Genomic DNA, 18,958 nt, shown 5'->3' on the forward strand with positions numbered 1-18,958 from the left:
TGACACACCTTTGACACAAATGTACAATGTATATTGTTTTGTGCTTCCTAGCAGTCCCCTCCACATCACCACTGCTTTTCCTCTTGCTTCTGGACATCCTGAGCTCTGACTGAGCACTGTACTACTGTACATGATCACACTGTGCAGTAAGCACGCAGCAGCACAACTGTGACAATGTCTGGCAGACAGGTGAGCTACTTCTGCAATTTATTTATATCTATAAATGTTTGTAATGCAAATTCTGTTCGTAACTGTGAAAGTTCACAGCCTGAATGTTCATAAGTCAGGGACTTACTGTACTTACAAGCTCCCAGGTCAAAAATGAAGTTGCTACTCTGTGGACTACACGTTGAGAAGCAAAAATCCAAAACCAGGGTTGACAGACTGAAACACATGCTCAGACCAACTCTGGCCGCTTTCTGTAAAGTTTTGTTGGAATACATCTTTGCCCATTTATTTACGCAGTCTCTGTTACTCCTTTCACACTGTAATGGCAGAATTGAATCGCTACAGGAAGAACTATAGTTTACAAATCCTCTAATATTTATTGTCCTCTGCGATGATCACAAACTCTACTAAGAGAGAACTACATGCATTAAACTCTGTCTTCATGCAGACCTGAGGGAAGTAGATTCCTTGTTTCCTTGTATCTTGGTTTTAATCTCTTGGCAGGAGTCCTTTTCATCCTCCTTATACTGATTCTTTGCTCACTGTTTTCTTAAGTTCTCTCTTTTGTTACTTAGCACCTAGCACAAAGCACCATACCTTGGATGTCTTCCTCTCAGGGCAGAATAGAAGGCATACTGTCTTTGTTATTTGCCTTCTTTAAGTACCTAGGGAATACATTACCTCTGGGGTGACTCTTCACTCTTCTCACTTCCCATATCTAGCATTATCTTTAAGTGGGTTATTTGAATAGAGCCAGCAGAGACATCCTTCATGCCTCTTAATTTCTTTTTCTTTTCTTTTTTTTTGGTACCGGGGATTGAACTTGGGACCAGCCCCTTCTTAATTTCACTTTCCCAACCCAATATTCCCAGTTTACCTACTTCCTACTTTTTGACTATTCTTTTCCAACTCTCTTACTTACTTTGCAGTTGCTGAGACAAAACACCCAACATCTACAACTCAAAGCAGGAGAGGTTTATTTTGGCTCATGGTTTCAGAGGATTCAGTCCGTGCATACTTCAAGGTAGAAACAGCATAGCAGAGGGGTGTAGCAGAGGAAAGCTGTTCAACTCATGGCAGCCAGGAAGCAGAGAGAAGGAAAGAGCCAGAGAGAAGAGATATACCCCCAAAGGCACACCTCCAGTGATGTTCCTCCTCCACTGGGGCCCTGCCTTCTAATAGTACATTTTGTTATGAACACATCAAAGGATCAATCCACCAATGAGTATAGCACCCCAGTCACTTTCCAAAGACCTCATCTCTCAACACAAGACATTTGGGGGAAATTTTAGATCTAAATCATAACACCATCCCTTCCAGGATTCACTTTCTGTCTGACCCCTAAATGTTGTCCTTGGACGATATCAGCTGTGCTGTTGGCTTCAGCCACCTGTGTACTACCAAATCCTGAGTCACAAGGCAAGCCAGACTCTGTTGTTTCTGATTATCTAGTACACATCTCCACCTGGATATTCTTGAGTATAGGTGTCTCATGTTCAAAATTTCTTTCTCATGTCTGCCTCCTACTTCCCTCCCCTCTACTTTGAATATGATCCTTCTTATGTGTTTATAACTATTCTATCACCACACTCACCCTTGTATGAGTTAGAATTTCACCACTACTGTCATGAGGGAACTATGGCAGTAACATAGGGCAGGCATGTTTCCGTTCGCAATGTCAGAAGTTACCAAGTGGGCTGGGGATTTAGCTCAGTGGTTCTGCCACCTGCCTTGCAAGCGCAAGGACCCAAGCTTGATCTCTGGTACCAAAAAAAAAAAAGAAGTTACTGAGTGAGAGTAGATTCACAAACTACATCTGTTGTGTTGGCCTGGTTAATGAGTCAGGCAGTCCCAGATTATTCTATTCTAATATAATAGCTATAGTACTCAAGTCACGTATCACAGTTATTTGTTGTTGAATTATTTGTTGGACTGCTGTGTCCAATAAGCTTACCAGCCTGATTTTTTCTGATACATCACATGTCCGAATGTCCTTGATTTAATTTGATACATTTATAGGTGGCAACTTTTTACTAGCAAGATTAATTTATTTATTATGTCTTGTGATCATGCAGTGGGGCATGCTTTTGTCAGTAAATTTGATGTGTCCAATGTTGGGTCATTTTCTGTCTGCACACAAGTTACCAAGTCATTCTGCCTCAGTGTTCACATTCAAAATGGAGCAAACTGCTGTTCTGTAAAATGGAGTTACACAGGGCAGAGCATAGCCTAAAGGCTACTGTTACTTACAGCAAGGTACGGCCTACTCTACACAGTTACCCTCACGTCTTCCCCTTTCCCATCTGAAATGTGTCCTCCTCTCTGGAGCTCTCAGATCTGTCTCCCTTTCTCTCCACTGCTGCTATATTCCTCCCATGCCATCACTCCTGGCCTTTCTGCCTCACTGACCCCCTGCCTTGCTCCTGTCCCTGTGTTTCCTCTCTACTGATAGAGTGATTTTCCACATAAATTTATCATGCCTTCCACCAATGGCTTCCTAATGTGTAGTATGGGAATTTGGGCCCTTCATAATTGAGCCTGAATTTCCCAAAGCTGTTGTAACAAATTGCCATAAATGGTGACAAGTGACCACAGCAGAAATTTATTCTTTCATAGTTCTTCTGGAGACCAGAAATCCAGAATGAAGGTGTTCATAGATTGGTGCCTTCTGCAGGGATGAGTCTGTTCCACGTCTCTCCCCTGGTTTCTGGTGGTTGCTGGCAAGCCCAGGTGCTCCTGGGTTGTAAACTCATCTCTCCAGTCTCCATTTCTTCACATGGCTTCTCCCCTGTGTCTCAGTCTTCACATAGCCTTGCAAGGACATTATGCCCAGTCCTAATTTATATGACCTCATCTTAACAAATCACATCTGCAGAGGTCCTTTCTCCAAATGATATGCTTTCTGGAGTTCCAGGTGGACGTGAGTTTATAGAGGATACCGTTCAGCCCAGTGCATCCTTCCAGCCACGGCTCTTTCTCCTTCCTCACTCATGGGCTTGCTCATTCACTCTGATACCACACATGGGTGAGAATTTGCAGACAGACAAGGACAAAATGCTTTGAAGTGGAAGAAAGTGGATTACCACGGGGACACAGAGGAGATGAAATTAGATCTGAGTCTCAAACTAGTAAGGTTTGGTTGGGTTTGGTTTGGTTTCATTTGGTTTCATTTGGTTTTTACAGTACTGGGGATTGAACACAAGGCCTTTGCCATGAGCTACATCCCCACCTTTTTATTTTTTAATTCTGAGACAAAGTCTCTCTTAGTTACTGAGGCTGGGCTTGGACTTGTGACTCTCCTGCCTCACTCTCCCAGCATGCTGGGATCACAGGTGTGCACAACCGTATCTGACTTGTTTTGTTTGTTTTTATTTTTATTACCTCCTTGCACTTTGGGAAACAGTTCAGATGTTATTTCTTGCTTACAGCCTTTGTGAATCTCCTCTTCAGTGAATGATTCTATTTCCTCTGTGCTCAATACTTAAACATACTCTATGACCATTACATCCATGTTTTGATTAGTTGTTAGGCCTTTGTTATCCTGGTGAGGGTTATGTACTTAGCTTGTGGGGCCCATACATTCAGCCTGCTGCCTGTTGCTAAGCATGTGCCCAGCAAGAAATTTACCCACCTGCTGGGACCAGGAAGGTAGCTCAGTGGCACAGTGTTGCCTGGCAAGTGGGAGGCCCTGAGTTCAATTCCCTGTACCTAAATTAATTAATTAATTAATTAATTAACCCACCTACATTTAATTCCATAAAACAAGATCACATACATTTGAGGGAGCTGTACAGTCCTGCTTGGATGATTCTCTGCCTTAGATGAGGTAGAAGGAACTTGACCATGGAAGGGGGCTTGTACCGGATATCCTACCTGGGCTGTGGAAGGGGGGTTGTATTAGTCTCCTTCCACCTAGAGGTTCTGGGTTCTCACTACAGCTCCTTCTAGAAGGCAAATAGGCTGAAAATTGTGGTTAGAAAAAATTGCTTGGCTCCATGTGGCTTTGAAAAGTCTCACCATCTTTGGAAGAGGTCAGTGCTAATGGGGACATCATACAGAATAATGCCGTCATGGCCCTGAGAGACGCTGAGCATCTCACACTTAATGTGGAGTAGATGGAGCTTAGGGAGCAAAGCCAGTGTTGTCCAGCAGGTGCACTCAGAGTGCTGCAGCACGTCTCTGTTTCTTACATGAACAAAACAAGTGTAAGAATTGTCATTAAAAGCTTTTGGGATTTGTATTTCAGTCGAATTGATTTTATTACTGAAAGCAGTCTTAGTTTTGATGCAGGGAGGAAGTTTAACTCTGGGTTAACTAAGAAATGGCATGGTCAACTAAAATGCCTATAGAGGTAACCAAGGTATGAGGATATTTTAGGGGAAAAGAAACACTCAATACCGAATAGCTTAAAGAATTCCTGGGATAAAGGGGTATCAATATGTATTTGAGATATACTCATTGCATTATTCATTATACTATGAAACTTTAAAGATAACTTGATTTTGAATTGTTGGAGAATATTTAGGATATTTGATAAGATTGCATTGTGGGTTTTAGATGCCACACAATTATGGGAAACCTCTAACGTGAAATAATATTAGATTGAGAAAGCAAAATGTAAAAGATATATAATATTTGTTCAAAGCAAATAAAAAAGTGAGAAAGAAATATACTACAGTGATGAGTTTAGGTGATATAATTGTAGCTATTTTGCTTTTTTAGTTTTAAAATGTGTATAATGCATTGATATTTCTGTAAACTTAGTTCTTAAAAAGTATAATACCCACATAATTACAGTGACATTTTTGTAACATTCAAAAAAAAACTAATAGCTTTAAACATTTGTTTTTATAATTACAATGAGCTGTACTGAACTATTTATTGGCACTATCTATTGCATTGCTTGGACATGTTAGGAAACTTTCCACAGACCATGAACAGTCACTTTTTAATTTAGGGGAACAGTTTGAGGTAAAAAGTTGTCATTCAAATAGCTTTGAAATAAAAATGATTATAAAAATATTTCACAAGTCTAAGTTAGAAATAATTTCACCCCCGTGGTTTCCAGAGGAAATGCCTGGCGCTCTTGGTTATGGAAGCAGTACAAGCTTCATCAGGCAGCTCCATTTTTACGTAAAGGACAACTGTCAGAGTTGGTAGGGATTGAAGAACCTGGCTTCTTCTTGTATTCAACTATGAATTATATATCGAGAATTCAGCTAATCACAGCCTGCTGTGTGCGTCATTGCAAGTATCAGCTCTCTGCAAATTGGGTTAATAATTTTGTGAAGCCCCATCCGATGCAAGGACCCCAAAGTAAAGCTGTATTGATGGGAGAGACAGCTTTATAGGGTTTCAGGGTCATTTTAGTTTATTTTTCTCTTCCCTCTGGGGCAGGGATTCCTAATGTGGATCCTAACAGTGTCAGGAATCTATGAACTGGGATAGGAAAATAGATGACAGCTTTTTCATTTACTTTTTACTAAAATTTAACATTAAAATAATTATATATGGCCAACAATCCATAGTGGCATTGTCACCCACATAACTTGCAGTCTTAGAATATTGTTTATGCTTCACTACTTCAAGATTAAGATTAGACCATCAGTAGCTCCTCTCTAATGTATTAATGTGGAACCTCATCTAAAGTTGTTTTTTAATATTTCAGTAACTTTTACAGAAAGTCCCCAGCTTATGAATGGATTCCATTCTGGAAGAACATTCATAAGTCAGATTTGTTCATATCTGACAAAGTGAGTCTTATATAGTACACCTGTGAAGTGTGCAACTTGAATGTGCAAACAAGGAGAAAGACTGAGGAATTTTCCCAAAACTAGGGCACCAGGGAGACATAAGACAACTAACTGCAGTAGGTACTCAGACTGGGTCCTAGAACAGAAGGAAGACAACATGAAAAAACTGGTAAAATTCAGATAAAAATCTGGAGTTTAGTTCACAGTGTGTCAGTGTCAATTTCTCAGTCTAGATATGTATGCCAGGGAATGCCAGGTACTCACAGCAGTGGAGCCAGATGAATGCAGGTTTCATGGGAGTGGTCTGCAGTTACAGTGAGAACCATAGTGTGGGCTCTACTGCCCACTCCCAGAGATGTTGTGGGTGAGAGTTTTGTGTCAACTCAAGGCCATCATGTCTCTTCCAGTAACTACTCCAAGGAACTGTAGAGATAGGCTGATCCAGATGTAAAAGAGAAGTGTGACAGAGATGTGGAGTAATGCAGAGTGTATTGGGATGGAAAGGCATTGCTCTGGGGTCAGAGAGAGCAGGGTCATATTCTGACACTGTCTCTTACCGCCTTTGAGATCTGGGAACCAAAACTGCTCTGAGGTTCCTCTTCCCTTTTGCAGAATGGAATCATCCACACAGGCCTTGCTAGGGCTGTTATGAATACTAATGGTAATGTGCCCACCTTAGGTAGCCCTTTTGTTGGTTTCGCCTAGTATGTTTTAGTGTCAGGTACCATACTAAGCATTATTCATAAAGGATCTGATTTAATTTTCATGACCATTTCATACCTGCAGAGCTGAGCTTACGTGGAGGTCAGTGCTGGTTGTAGTTGGAGGTCTTCCTCAGCACCCAGAATGGGTCCACCCACCTAGTGGACGAATTCCAAGTTGCCCTTCACTCTCGTTGACTTCCACATCCTTTCTTGCCTGCTTCATGTGTACACCAGTTCCAGTGCCCTTTTCATGACTCTGCTGCCCCTTGTGGTTGGCTTCCCTGGACTTCAGATTCTTCAGCTGTGAGGTCTGTTCAGCACTAACGGTCCTTTCACATTCTGTGAATTTTTTATGCTTATTCCAATTGTCTTATTGGGATAATTACTGAATCACTGAAGCCAAAATGTTTTCTAATTTCTTTTGGGTGGTTAGGTGTTTCTTTGGCATTTCTTCAGATTCAAGAGAGAAAAAAATATCAGAGCTTTAAGCCTTAGTTGCCTCTTAAAACCATAATAATTTTTTAGGGCCGGGGATTTAGCTCAGTGGTTTTGCTGCCTGCTGCGCAAGCACAAGGACCCGAGTTCGATCCCCGGTACAAAAAATAATAATAATAATAATAATTTTTTTTAAAAAGCTGAGGCCATCGTGACATATACTTATTTCTTAATTGGAATTTTGTTCAGAGATTTTTCTACAGGACACATGAATGATCTTATGTTTTCTTCTTTGATTAGGAAGGAAATACTGTGTCACCACATAGTTATCAATTACTTCAAATTAATGTATATTGGATTTCAAAAGGCAGTTGCCAGGGCTTGCTTAGTTACCTGGGCAGGAGCATTTAGCCATAAATAGTAGTTATTGAGTAAAGAGCCCAATTTCCACAAATGACATGGGCACGTACATTTGTCTCAAAATGACAAGAAATGAGTGCAACCTTTAGCAGCGTTAGGTTACTACAGTATGGGGAAGAGGCCTATTAACATTATGATTTGCTCTTTTTCAGTTTTTCCCCTACATCCTGTTGCTATTTGCCATCCTCCTGTACCTGCCATCCCTCTTCTGGCGTTTAGCAGCTGCTCCTCATATTTGCTCAGACTTGAAGTTTATCATGGAAGAACTTGACAAAGCTTACAACCGCGCAATTAAGGCTGCAAAGAGTGCCTGTGACCTTGACCTGAGAGATGGTGCCTACGCAGTTCCAAGTGTTAATGAGAATACAGCACAAAGGTAACTTATCCCTCAGTAGGTAGCTGGACAGCTTTTATAGTTCAGTTTCTCTGCCTTTTCTTCAGCCAGTCGAGGACTAGAGTTTCTATTGCTAGTAGATGGGAGAAGGACATCATCCGCCTAGTGACAGTCTGTGGGAGCCAAGAACATCTGATCTCCCCAAAACTCACCCCATCCCTCTCTCTCCAGCACCTGTCCTTCTATCAAGACATCTTTCCTTGTTGCATGAGGTTTCACCGCCTCATCATCTGAAATGCAGTTCCTCTAGGGATGACAGGTTAAGGTGTTTTGGTTTGATGTCTCCTTCATTAACAGAAAAGCACAGGATTTTGAAGCAACCAAGCTTAGAGAAAGTATGCAAATTGAATGGGAAATGAGTAATTAGTACCGTGCCTTTTCACATTCTTCCTCTGGTTCTTGTTATTGACAGTAATAACAATGTTAATTGCTATCATTTTTAAATACTTAATATTTCCCAGATACTGTGTCGAGTTACTTGAATATATTATTTCATTTGATTCTAGAACATTATTAACTATGTATATTTATTTACCTCCCCCTTCCCTTTTTCTCCACCTAAAAACTTTCTAGAGCTGGGGGTTTGCTCAGTGGTGCTACTGCCTGCCTTGCAAGTGCAAGGTCCTGAGTTTGATCCCTGGTGCCAAAAAAAAAAACCTTTCTAGTAGCTATAAGAGAGAGAACTGGGACCTGCACCATGTTAGTGCAGCCTTCCCCAAACCCATGAGTGTCCCAGCACTCCCCCGTAGAAGGCATATGTCTTCCATTTGGGCTGAAAATTTCTTTATCTCATGCTGCATACTTAAGTGGAAAATCGTAGTTTAAAAAAAGCAACAGTTTGTATTTAGGAATTGATATATTCATTTAACGAACATTTAGCACTATGAGCCAGGCATTGTTCTAAGGATTTCTAAATAGTAACTTATTAAATTCACTTTATTTTTTATTTTTTTAGAGACATGGTCTCAGTAGGCAGTTCAGGCTAGCCTTAACTCACTCTGTAGCCCAGGCTGGCCTTGAACTCACAATGATCCTCCTGCCCTAGCTTCCCAAGTGCTGGTATTACAGGCATGCACCATCACATCTGGCTTAATTTACTTTAAACTATAAAGGGAAAATTATTTTATTACTGCTTTTCTTCTTTTTTATAAACCTAATTTTATTCCCTAGTACTCCAATGAAGTTATAGGTAGAGGAGTATAGGTGTTGGAAATTTTCAGTGTGATATTGTTGGATATGTTAATGTCTTTAATATTTGATGGACTTTGTAATGGTCTAAATTATTTTTGTTTCCTTCTCTTTTAAGTTTGTGGGAGATATCTGAAAGCCACTTCAAGTACCCAATTGTAGAGCAATACTTGAAGACAAAGAAAAACTCCAATAATTTAATCATCAAGTACATTAGCTGCCGGCTGGTGACACTCACCATCATACTGTTAGCATGTATCTACCTGGGCTATTACTTTAGCCTCTCCTCACTCTCAGACGAATTTATCTGCAGCATCAAATCAGGGATCCTGAAAAACGACAGCACTGTCCCTGATCAGTTCCAGTGCAAACTCATTGCTGTTGGCATCTTCCAGTTGCTCAGCTTCATTAACCTCATGGTGTATGTTCTGCTGACTCCTGTGGTTATCTACACGCTGTTTGTTCCATTCCGACAGAAGACAGATGTTCTCAAGGTCTATGAAATCCTGCCTACTTTTGATGTTCTGCATTTCAAGTCTGAAGGATACAATGACTTGAGCCTCTACAACCTTTTCTTGGAAGAGAATATAAGTGAACTCAAGTCATACAAGTGTCTTAAGGTACTGGAGAATATTAAAAGCAATGGTCAGGGGATTGATCCATTGCTGCTCCTGACTAACCTTGGCATGATCAAAATGGATGTAATTGATGGCAAAACTCCCATGTCGGCAGTGGCCAAGGGAGAGGAGCAGGAGAACCGAATGGCAGAGCTCAAAGGTAGGGTTAGCTCTCAACAGAAGCTACAGAAGCCCCCAGAGGGCTTTGCATGAATACTGACCATCATGACCTTACCTAGCAGTTGAGCCATTGTCATAGCATGGTCCTAGGTGGACACCCAAGGCAGGGAGAGAGGGGGGTACGGCATTAAATTTCTGAAGAAGGAAAACTATTTTCTGGTTGTTCTGTCTTCCTTCTGTCACATTCTACTTCTCTCATACTGTGCCTCTTGCTTCAACAGTCCTTCTAGGTGTCTTTCTTGCTTATATTTTATCTTACTGGCTTTTCTATCTGTACTGCTTGTTGTCTTGTCTGTTGTTCTCCAACTTTTCTCATTTAAAAGGGACTGAGGGCTGGAGATTTAGCTCAGTGGTTCCCCCACCTGCCTTGCAAGCGCAAGGACCCAAGTTTGATCCCTGGTGCCAATAAATAAATACATACATACATACATACATAAAAAAAAAAATGGGACTGAGAATTTATCGATTTAATTGCTGCCTTCACCTGACTTCACTATGCTTTGAAGTTAGGCTAATAGTAAAGCAAAGTATATGAGAAGGATATTTAGCAGAATAGACGTCGATTAGTAATGATAGTTTCTGCTACGCCTCTTACATAAATATTTTCAATTTTGACAGATTTGGACATAAACAGTGAAACTAAAGCAAACAATGAAGACAAGAATGCTCGACAGAGACTTCTGAATTCTTCTTGCTGATGATTTTGTTTTTGGGCTTCAAACCTCTGGCTTCCGTGACACAGGATTCTTTTTGACTAAAGCACGCCATTGGATTCACAGTTGGTTTGCAGTAAATGGTTTTTGGTAGTGATAGAGAGCAGGTCTTATTCAGTCCCTAATGAACATAATGGTCTACAAAATGCTATGAAGGGATGGTTTTATTAACTCCCTACAAGAAACACATGGAGATAAGTAAAATGTAGCAAGTATATATGTAGAAGTCCACATCGATGAAAAGTGAAAGGACTCGATTTTCAAAGAGCGGTGAAGAGCCTTTTAGTGCCTCACAGAAGCGTCTTACTGTGCCCACCTGTGATGTGACCTAGAGCTTGTAGAGAGCAAGTATTTCAGGAGATTTTTTTAATTTTGTGAAATAATAAACATATTAGGATATAATTTAATATGAATCTCTTGTGCCCTTCCTGACTATTGGATAGTAAGGCTCTTCAGAGTCAGAGGTTGGCTGCACTTGGCGCAGGGTCTTAACTCGGTGCCATCCTGGTGCTTTAGCTCTCATACACTCGGGCTCTCCTTACTCTCTTAGCACTTTGGCTAATTTCAGTCTACTAACCATTATTTGTGGCACTCTGCCTTGAAGGGCAGCAGGCCTGAGGACTGCTCTGATTGAAAACTTAATTAACAAGATATAATCTAAAGGATATTCAGTTCATACTACAGTGACTTCAATGGAAGAAAGAGAGCTTCAAAAAAGAGCCCTGTGGGAAATCAAAATCTGAATTTACAGAAATTAATTCAGTCACTTTCAGAGAGATTGTCTCCAGGGTGTTATCAAGGCAAATGAATCAAGACTTTGCTTAAACACATTAACAACACAGCAAGGTTTACAGTGAGGAACACTTTGCCTAAAATGAACTGAGCACATAAGTGACACTTGCCATGTGCTTGGAGCCAGAACAGCTTAGCATTGTTTATATTTAAGTGCAGCTTTAAAAAATGTTTTTTAATTTATACAATGTCAGAACTGAGGTCATTTGGGAAGAACATTCTAGTATTGATGGAGAATTATAAAATAATGCTAAAAATGGATGGATAAGATAAACATAAGCATTATTTCACAGTCCTTTAAGGCTAATGAGAATATGTTAAAAACTGTTTCCAGTTCTGACCATGTAAATATATCCTTATGTTCACATTTTATACAAAAAATTCTTAACTAACCTGTGAACCATTCAGTTTTTATTCTTAAAAAGGTCACGCATTGCTTAAGTGAACAATTCTCAGGAACCTCGAAGTTTACTTTTGATCTTTAGGGAGAATTGTTTACCTAGTGTAACTTTGTGTGTGTGTGTGTGTGTGAAGAACAGAAGTTATATACGCTGCTGGCTGCCTTTCAGAATATATAGAAAAGCAGATTTTATTTGTATTTTATTTTGTGACAATTTCTGAGGCTGAAAGCTAATGATAAATAGCAAAGATGTAATCAGCTTTAAATTATTCTCTTTTACATGATATTTATTACTGTTGAAGTATTGTGCGACAGAAATGGTGGTAACTTGAATAATTGATTTCATTACATTTTTATATCATTGTATCTGAGATGTTCTGTCACAACTCTTTTTTTTTTTTTTTTTTGAAAATTTGAAGTTTTAAAGTACATTTTTCTAGGATATGATTTTTTTTCCAAAAAGCTTCATCCTCCCTGTAGGCTACCCTAATTTGTACTTTGAAGTGATAAAAGTGGGTATTTTATTTGAGGAGACCAAGAACTCTGTAAGCCCTACCACATATAATTCTATCAGTGTTTGTATACTTAGGGTCCTTGGCTTCTGCTTTGGTTCATTTTCTTTCCCATTCCTTCTGGGAGCTCCAGTTGGGCCCAAGCTTCCCACTGGGCACTGGCCTTATAGATGTGAAATAGGAAAGTCCAATATTTGAGGACCACAGAGTCCAGTAAGAGGCAGTAGAGATATCCACAGTACTAAGAGGAGAAAGTAACCAAGATAAAGGCCCTGCCAGAAAACTAGCAAATGCTCTGTTCTTGGGAGATGCCATGTTATTTCTTGTCTCCCACCTAGCTTTCATAGCTGCTGGTTTTGAGAATCTAATTATAATTTTTCGTAGAGACAGATAACCCTCTTAAGGTTCTTTAGCCACAGATCCTGTAGGTTGAAGTTTACACAAAACAGTAACACAGTGATTTTGAACAGTAAATGGGCTCAGTTGCCTTGTGTCCCTTCCCTTGCAGGGGCCAGGGAGAACAAGCCTGTGGGGACCTGGAGCTACTGATGAATAACATTTGTGACTCCAAAAGGCTGGTGTGGATATCTGGTGATGCATTCTGGCCTGGAAAGTTAATTTTCCATTCCAAGTTGTTGACTTGGAGGACTACTCGAGATCCAGTTTCCGAGGGCAAGAAGAGTGCTTTTATAAGCACTAAGTACTTTATAAAGGGCATACATAGGATGTAAGTGACCACTGCAGGGTCACTAACTTTGTTTTTGGCTCAGTTCTCCCTCGTGAGAAGACTGCTGAACCAGACTGTGGCAGTTAAGAGTGGAACAAATATTCTGAAAGCAGTGTTCCAGCACACCTTTAATTTTACCACAGATCAGACAGAAGCCTCCAGCATAGAGATTCTTGAACTTTGGGCAGTTATAAGCCCCCTTATAAATATTTTTAAAGCTATGGACTGGTATCCTCAGGAAACACACCATTTTAAATATTCTCCAGCAGTGATTACAGCCCATGTGTAATGGGGCTGAGATTTATTCTACTAGCCAAAGAGAATGGGGCTGCTTCTGTCCATGAGAAAATCTATGAGAAAGTCATGAATGAATTTCCTTCGTTTTCTAGAATCAGACTGAAGAAGATCAATAATAGGATGGGAAGCAGTGGGCTGGGAATGGCCAAGCTCCCAATGTTGACCGCTGTTTCTCCCTGGCTAACACCTTTTATCATAGTCTCCATTGAAATAATTATTCAGAGTAAATCAAAAGTCAGTTTTTATCCATTGCTCCATTACCAGTTTCTAAAACAGTCACCAACATGCACTAGGCTATAAATATTTGAGTGAATGAACAAATGATGTTAGGATAAATCCTAGTTTGTTGGCAACTATAATTTAATTTTAAAAGGCACATAGTCCCCTGCAGGAAAGAAGAGAGAGGGGACGCTCATTTAGCCTCTTGGTAGAGAGAGGAGTATTTTGGCAAATGAATAGTTTTCCACTGTAAGTGGTAAGGGTCCTGAGCTTTTTATTGTGGGGTGAGTCATGACTATTTTTCAAGTTCAGTGCAAGTTCAACGTTGTCTTGTGGTTTAAAAAAAAATGAAGTTTTAAAGGTCTTGGTCTCTTAATTCCCCAGAATAAACCTCTTGAACGGACATGTGAATTGAAATGTGCAATTACCAGTAATTGAGATTTTATCTGAGGGCATTGAGATGAAATGGCTCTTTTAGGGTACTCTTTGGCATTTTGCCCCACCACTTTTTTTGCAAGTACAGTGAAACCTTTTTTTTTAAAAAAAGATGCTATTGACACAGATGCTATTATGCTATTAATGCTATTAATTTATGATTGGTTTTCCTGCATGCTTTAAATTAAATGTATTGCTTTGGTGAGTGAGTCCCCTTTTTAAAAGCTGTGAAAATACTTTGTTACTAAAGCATGTAGTTTGGTCAGTAATTGTTCTTCAAGTTCTTGGGAGTTGTCCAAGTTTTTCATATCTTGGGGTGTTTTTTTCTCTGCTCACCAGAGAAGAAAAATCCTTATAGGATTCTACAGTGTTACAAGCATTCCCTACAAACCCTGAAATAATCAGCTCCTCCTTAACAGTCTGCCTTCTTAAAGTACCATAATTAGAATTTGACAATATTCAGTAGAGTGGCTTTCTCTGTGTAAGTAAATTCTTTTTAGTGACTAAATTTCTTCAAAACTTTTGAAGAAAAATATGTGTTATTTTTGCTGTGCCATTTTGTGAGAATCCTGCCAATAGATGAAGAAAGACTTTAAAAATTAAGATTATCTTGGATTTTATTGCACGGTTATCTGAAGATGAGCACAAATGATGGTGTTAAGAAATGACCCTTTCAAGAACACGAAAGTTTTGGTAGTTTTCACTATTATATTTCATGCTTCCATGTGAGTCATCTGTCCATGCTCTGCATTCTGAGCCTTCACGCTTCCATTTAAAGTAAGATGAAAGGCTCAAAGTTAAGGCTGCTGTGTCTATAGAAAATGTTTTAGTTCTACATTGTGGTGTCCACCTAAATAAAACTTCTCTGGGTAATAATGTGTTAGTATTTTTTCCTTTCCCTTTATAAAAGTCATTTCACAGCAGATATAACAAGAGATGAATCCTAAAATGTCTGGAGGCTAATTCCTCACTGCTGGATGAATAAAATTTAGTAGGCTCTTTGGTACTTGATAAAATCCAGCTAGCAATAACTAAACGAAGATAGTCCTTGATTAAAGGTCCATATACTTTGGGATTTCTAAGGCAGATTCTTTCTGAGAGTTGCTTCCCTGAGCTTAGGAAGGAAGGGATAGAGACATGGATGTCATGCCCGCTTTGCACAGTGCCTAATTAATGTAATTTACTGTTGTGGGATATAAACCAGGGCCATGCAAAATCTTAGTACAGTTCCTAGCATATACTAAATACTCCATAAATGCTATTTTCAGTTATCACTATCTCCTCCCTGGTTGTTTCCTAGGGTGGTGTCGCTGTTATCCATGGAGACCTTGGGTATTATGTTTATTTTCTATTGCCCCATAGCAAGCTACTGCAAATTTAGCAGCCAAAAGCAACACAAATTGCCTTGCAGTTTTTTTGTGTCAGGACTTTGGACACAGCCTAGGGACAAGTCCTCTGTTCAAGATGTGAGCAGCATGTGTTCTCATTTGGAGGCTCAACTGTGAAAACTGCTGCTGCTAAGCTGTCTTGGGTTATTGGCAGAATTTATTTTTTATTCAAGATCAACTGATTTCAGACCTTAATATTCCATCTGAAGAATATCTGTACCCTTGCCATATTTAGTGGACTAGAAGCAAGTCAGGTCCTTTCCACATTCAAAGGGAGAAGATTGTGTAGGGCAAGAATATCACAGGAGTTGGGCCACTTTAGGTCCATCTGCCACAGAAGTTATCCCGAATCCCAAACTGTTGGAGACCAGATCCTTTACCTCCTCAACATTCTTCTCAGGCCTCTCTGTATTCCTAGTACTATCTTCTAGGCCCTTGTCTCTTCTTTCCTGAATTTCTCATAACAGTCTCATTGTGTCTAACCCATCTTCCACATTTCTGTCACTGAACTTTTACAAGGCAAATTTATTTTTGTTTTTGTTTTTGTTTGGTACCAGGGATTGATAGATTACAAATTTGTTATTGCCAACCCTCTGCCACCCTCTTTATCACCACTTTTAAATCCCTCAGGACTGGACTTCAGGATAAATAACAAACTTGTAGTTTAGACCATACCATGCCCTCCCTACTGTCTACCCCTTGAGGATCATAGTTCACCACCCTCCCTCCTGTCTCTAATACAGTCACATTCACTATTCCTTAAAGGCTTCTGCTTCTCAGGCACTCTTTGGTGTCCCCACTTTTTCCTACCTTCCATTCAAAGTCAACTCCAGCATTCCCTGCAGGACATCCTCATGCCCTCCCCATCCATTTGACCATATTTAGATGTCCCTCTTTTGCCTGTTATTACACATTGCCTCAGTGCTTGGCACTTGTGGTATTGCAGTGGCCTTCATGTCTGTACCTCCTATCAGCCTGGGAGGCTCTTCCTCATCTCTGTTTTCCCAGCACACCCCAATGCTCAGACACTAAAGGATTTCTTACACCAGTGGTGATGAACCTATGCCGTGCGTGCTGCAGGCAGCTATTACTGAAAGCTCCAAAAAGTTTCCCATCACTGCAAACCCTAATCCCAATGAACAGTGCTGAAAATGCTCAGTGTACAGGAGTATCATATCAGATGTAAACTTTCCCCTGGGTCAATTGTCCATTTTCACCACACTCTCTTTTGCCCAATACAGAGTGGCCATGTCCCTCATCCTCTAATTCCTTCTCATTTGAGGAATTGAGTGCTTACCTGGGACCTTTTTGAAATACTGCTGAGTAACTTTCCCTCACAGTGGTTTTTCCCAACTACATCCACACTAATTTAAACCCAAGTAGCCAGTCTCACTTTATTGTCTAAAGGCTCTAACATACACCACCTTTTTTTGAGTGCAGTTGGATATGTCACCAGATGGGATCTGAGGAGGTCCCTTAAAGAAGGGATAAGGACCTCAACTCACCCTACCTGTGAGGTAGATTGTAGATTCACTGACTTCTATCATAGAGATAGAATTTTCAGGATACATAATGAGAGGTACAAAATGTAGTGGCTGCCCATTTGGAACAGGTTAAAACTCTTGTTATAGTTTATATTTAGATGTTTTCCAAAGCCTCATGGACTCATAGGTAGGGCTTTTAAAAGGTGATTGAATCCTAGGATGTTACAGCTAAATGAGATGCTGGGAGATGGAAAGAGGCAGATTACTCGGGGAGTGACCTGGTAGAGGTATCTCCCTCCCTTATTCCTCCTTTTGCACTCCACTTCCTGGCCATTGTGACATAGGTGCTTTGCTATGTCCCTTTGCCACATTGTTCTGCCTTGGAGCCAATGGACTATGGACTGAAAGTGTAAGCCAAGATAAATTTGAACTCTTTATTTGTGAGAATATATTGAGTATTCTGTCCCAGTGGTAAAGAAAGTGATTAAGGTAGATTTGGGTACCAGGAGTGGAGTCATTGCTGTAACTGTGATTCAGAGGACTTTGGAACTAGCTTGTGGGAGGAGTCTGGAAAGATTTAATGGGAGATTCTAGTCAGAACTCAAGACCAGAAAGGTGATGAAAAGATAGTAAAGATCAAGCCCAGGAGGTTGCAGTTGGGAACAAGGGCTCCATTGGCAGCTGGACTCCAGGCTCTGGCAGAAAATTTGTCTACATTTTGCTCATGTTCTGAGACTACAGGAAACTTAGATTAAAGGTGTGAGACCCAATTTAGCAATTTAGCAATACCAGCACCGTGTTGAGAACATTCTCCCACATTTTGCAAGTATGTGACTTCCAGCTGCACTCTGTCTCCTGGGAGAAAACCCCACCCCTAACCAATGCATGTAACTGAAAGGTAAAATAAACAGAAACTGTGTTTCAGGTGATCTGCAACAAACCGTTACCTAGGGGAACGGGAAAAACTAACTGTGCTTATCCTGGCTTCTGTAACCAGCTTCTGCAACAATCTGTAACCCAGGGGAATGGGAGGAGGGACATTTTCTGTGGTTTTTCCCTTTAAATATGCAGTCCTCATTTCAGTAGGTGCCTTTGTCCTCCAACTTGGTTGGAGTGTACATGGGTCCCGGCCGGAAAATAAAGTTCTCCAGTAAGATCCTAGGACTGTGTTGTGCTTTGAGAGTTTGTCACTAATCTAATTTGGGGACGAGGTCCAACAAAAGGTGGTGGACTAATTAATCTGATGGAGGAAATTTCTAAGCAGCCCAATGTTCAGGCTGTAGCATGAATGCTGCTTGCTGCTTTTAGCCAGGTTTATACTGAGAATCAAGACCAAAAAGTCCATTTGGGAAGTTTTCAGTTTTGCCAGAAAGGAAGCTCCAGTAAAGTTAGAGCCTGTAAACTTAATTGGTGAAAAGATTAACATTACAAAGAAGTCAAGTTCTTTACATCAAGGCAGTAGGAAAGATGCCTAGGAAGCATTTGAGGAATCAGCGAGACTCCACCCTTCACATCCTCAGAGGTCCAACAGTGAAAGACTTAGTTTTGAGAAGAGAGCCCCAGGGATCTCCACTGAAGAAGGACTACACCAAGAGAATTGGTTCCCCGGAATTCAGTTCTCAGTACTCAGCCAACCAGTCCTCAGGCCTGGCTTGAGGTGGCAGCAGACCTTGGCATTATCCACATGTTACTGGTTTAAAGACATGCAGAATACAAGAGTTGTGGGGCCAGGGAAGCTTCCACCCAGATTTCAGAACAAGGCCTAGGACACCAGGCAATGCCCTTAAAAGGGCAGTGAGTGATGGTGTGAGAGTAAAGCCAAAAGCTCAGTGAAGATGCCAGGAAGTTTAAAAAGCCAGGAACATGGAATGTCTGGTGAGGAAGACCACAGGCAGTGAGCAAAATCAGTCCAAGGAAGAAGCCATGAGGAATACAACCACCAGCAATACTGCAGGGGTGGAGTTGCTCAAGCCATTTGGTGCTCATATCTTTACCTTGGGTGCTGGATACAGAGAGCCATGGATTTTGTTTGCCCTGTTGGATTTTGGTCTTCCTTTGGTCTAATTTCTTTCTATTCACCTATTCCTCCCTTTTGCAGTGGAAATGTTTATCTTGTGCCATTGCACATTAGA

The 18,958-nt window shown here is 40.5% G+C and overlaps 1 protein-coding gene across 2 annotated transcripts in view; it reads left to right on the top strand.

Annotated features, from left to right (window-relative positions):
• The window catches only part of Panx1 (pannexin 1), a 59,682-nt gene extending 41,695 nt beyond the window's left edge, over positions 1–17,987 (top strand). Inside the window, exons 3-5 of one of the 2 annotated variants that reach the window (XM_013069639.3) lie at positions 7,633–7,856; positions 9,181–9,682; positions 10,478–17,987. In XM_013069639.3, the coding sequence (XP_012925093.1) occupies positions 7,633–7,856; positions 9,181–9,682; positions 10,478–10,489 (738 nt within the window). In that variant the 3' untranslated portion in view covers positions 10,490–17,987. Of the gene's footprint in view, positions 1–7,632; positions 7,857–9,180; positions 9,840–10,477 lie in introns of both variants that reach the window. The other variant, XM_004838045.4, reaches the window with a different exon arrangement.
• Positions 17,988–18,958: the final 971 nt, after the last annotated feature.

This window comes from Heterocephalus glaber, unplaced genomic scaffold (assembly GCF_053883595.1).
Source record: "Heterocephalus glaber isolate CG9 unplaced genomic scaffold, H.glaber_assembly_v1.0 deba00001429, whole genome shotgun sequence".
In the NCBI taxonomy this organism is placed as follows: Eukaryota; Metazoa; Chordata; class Mammalia; order Rodentia; family Bathyergidae; genus Heterocephalus; species Heterocephalus glaber.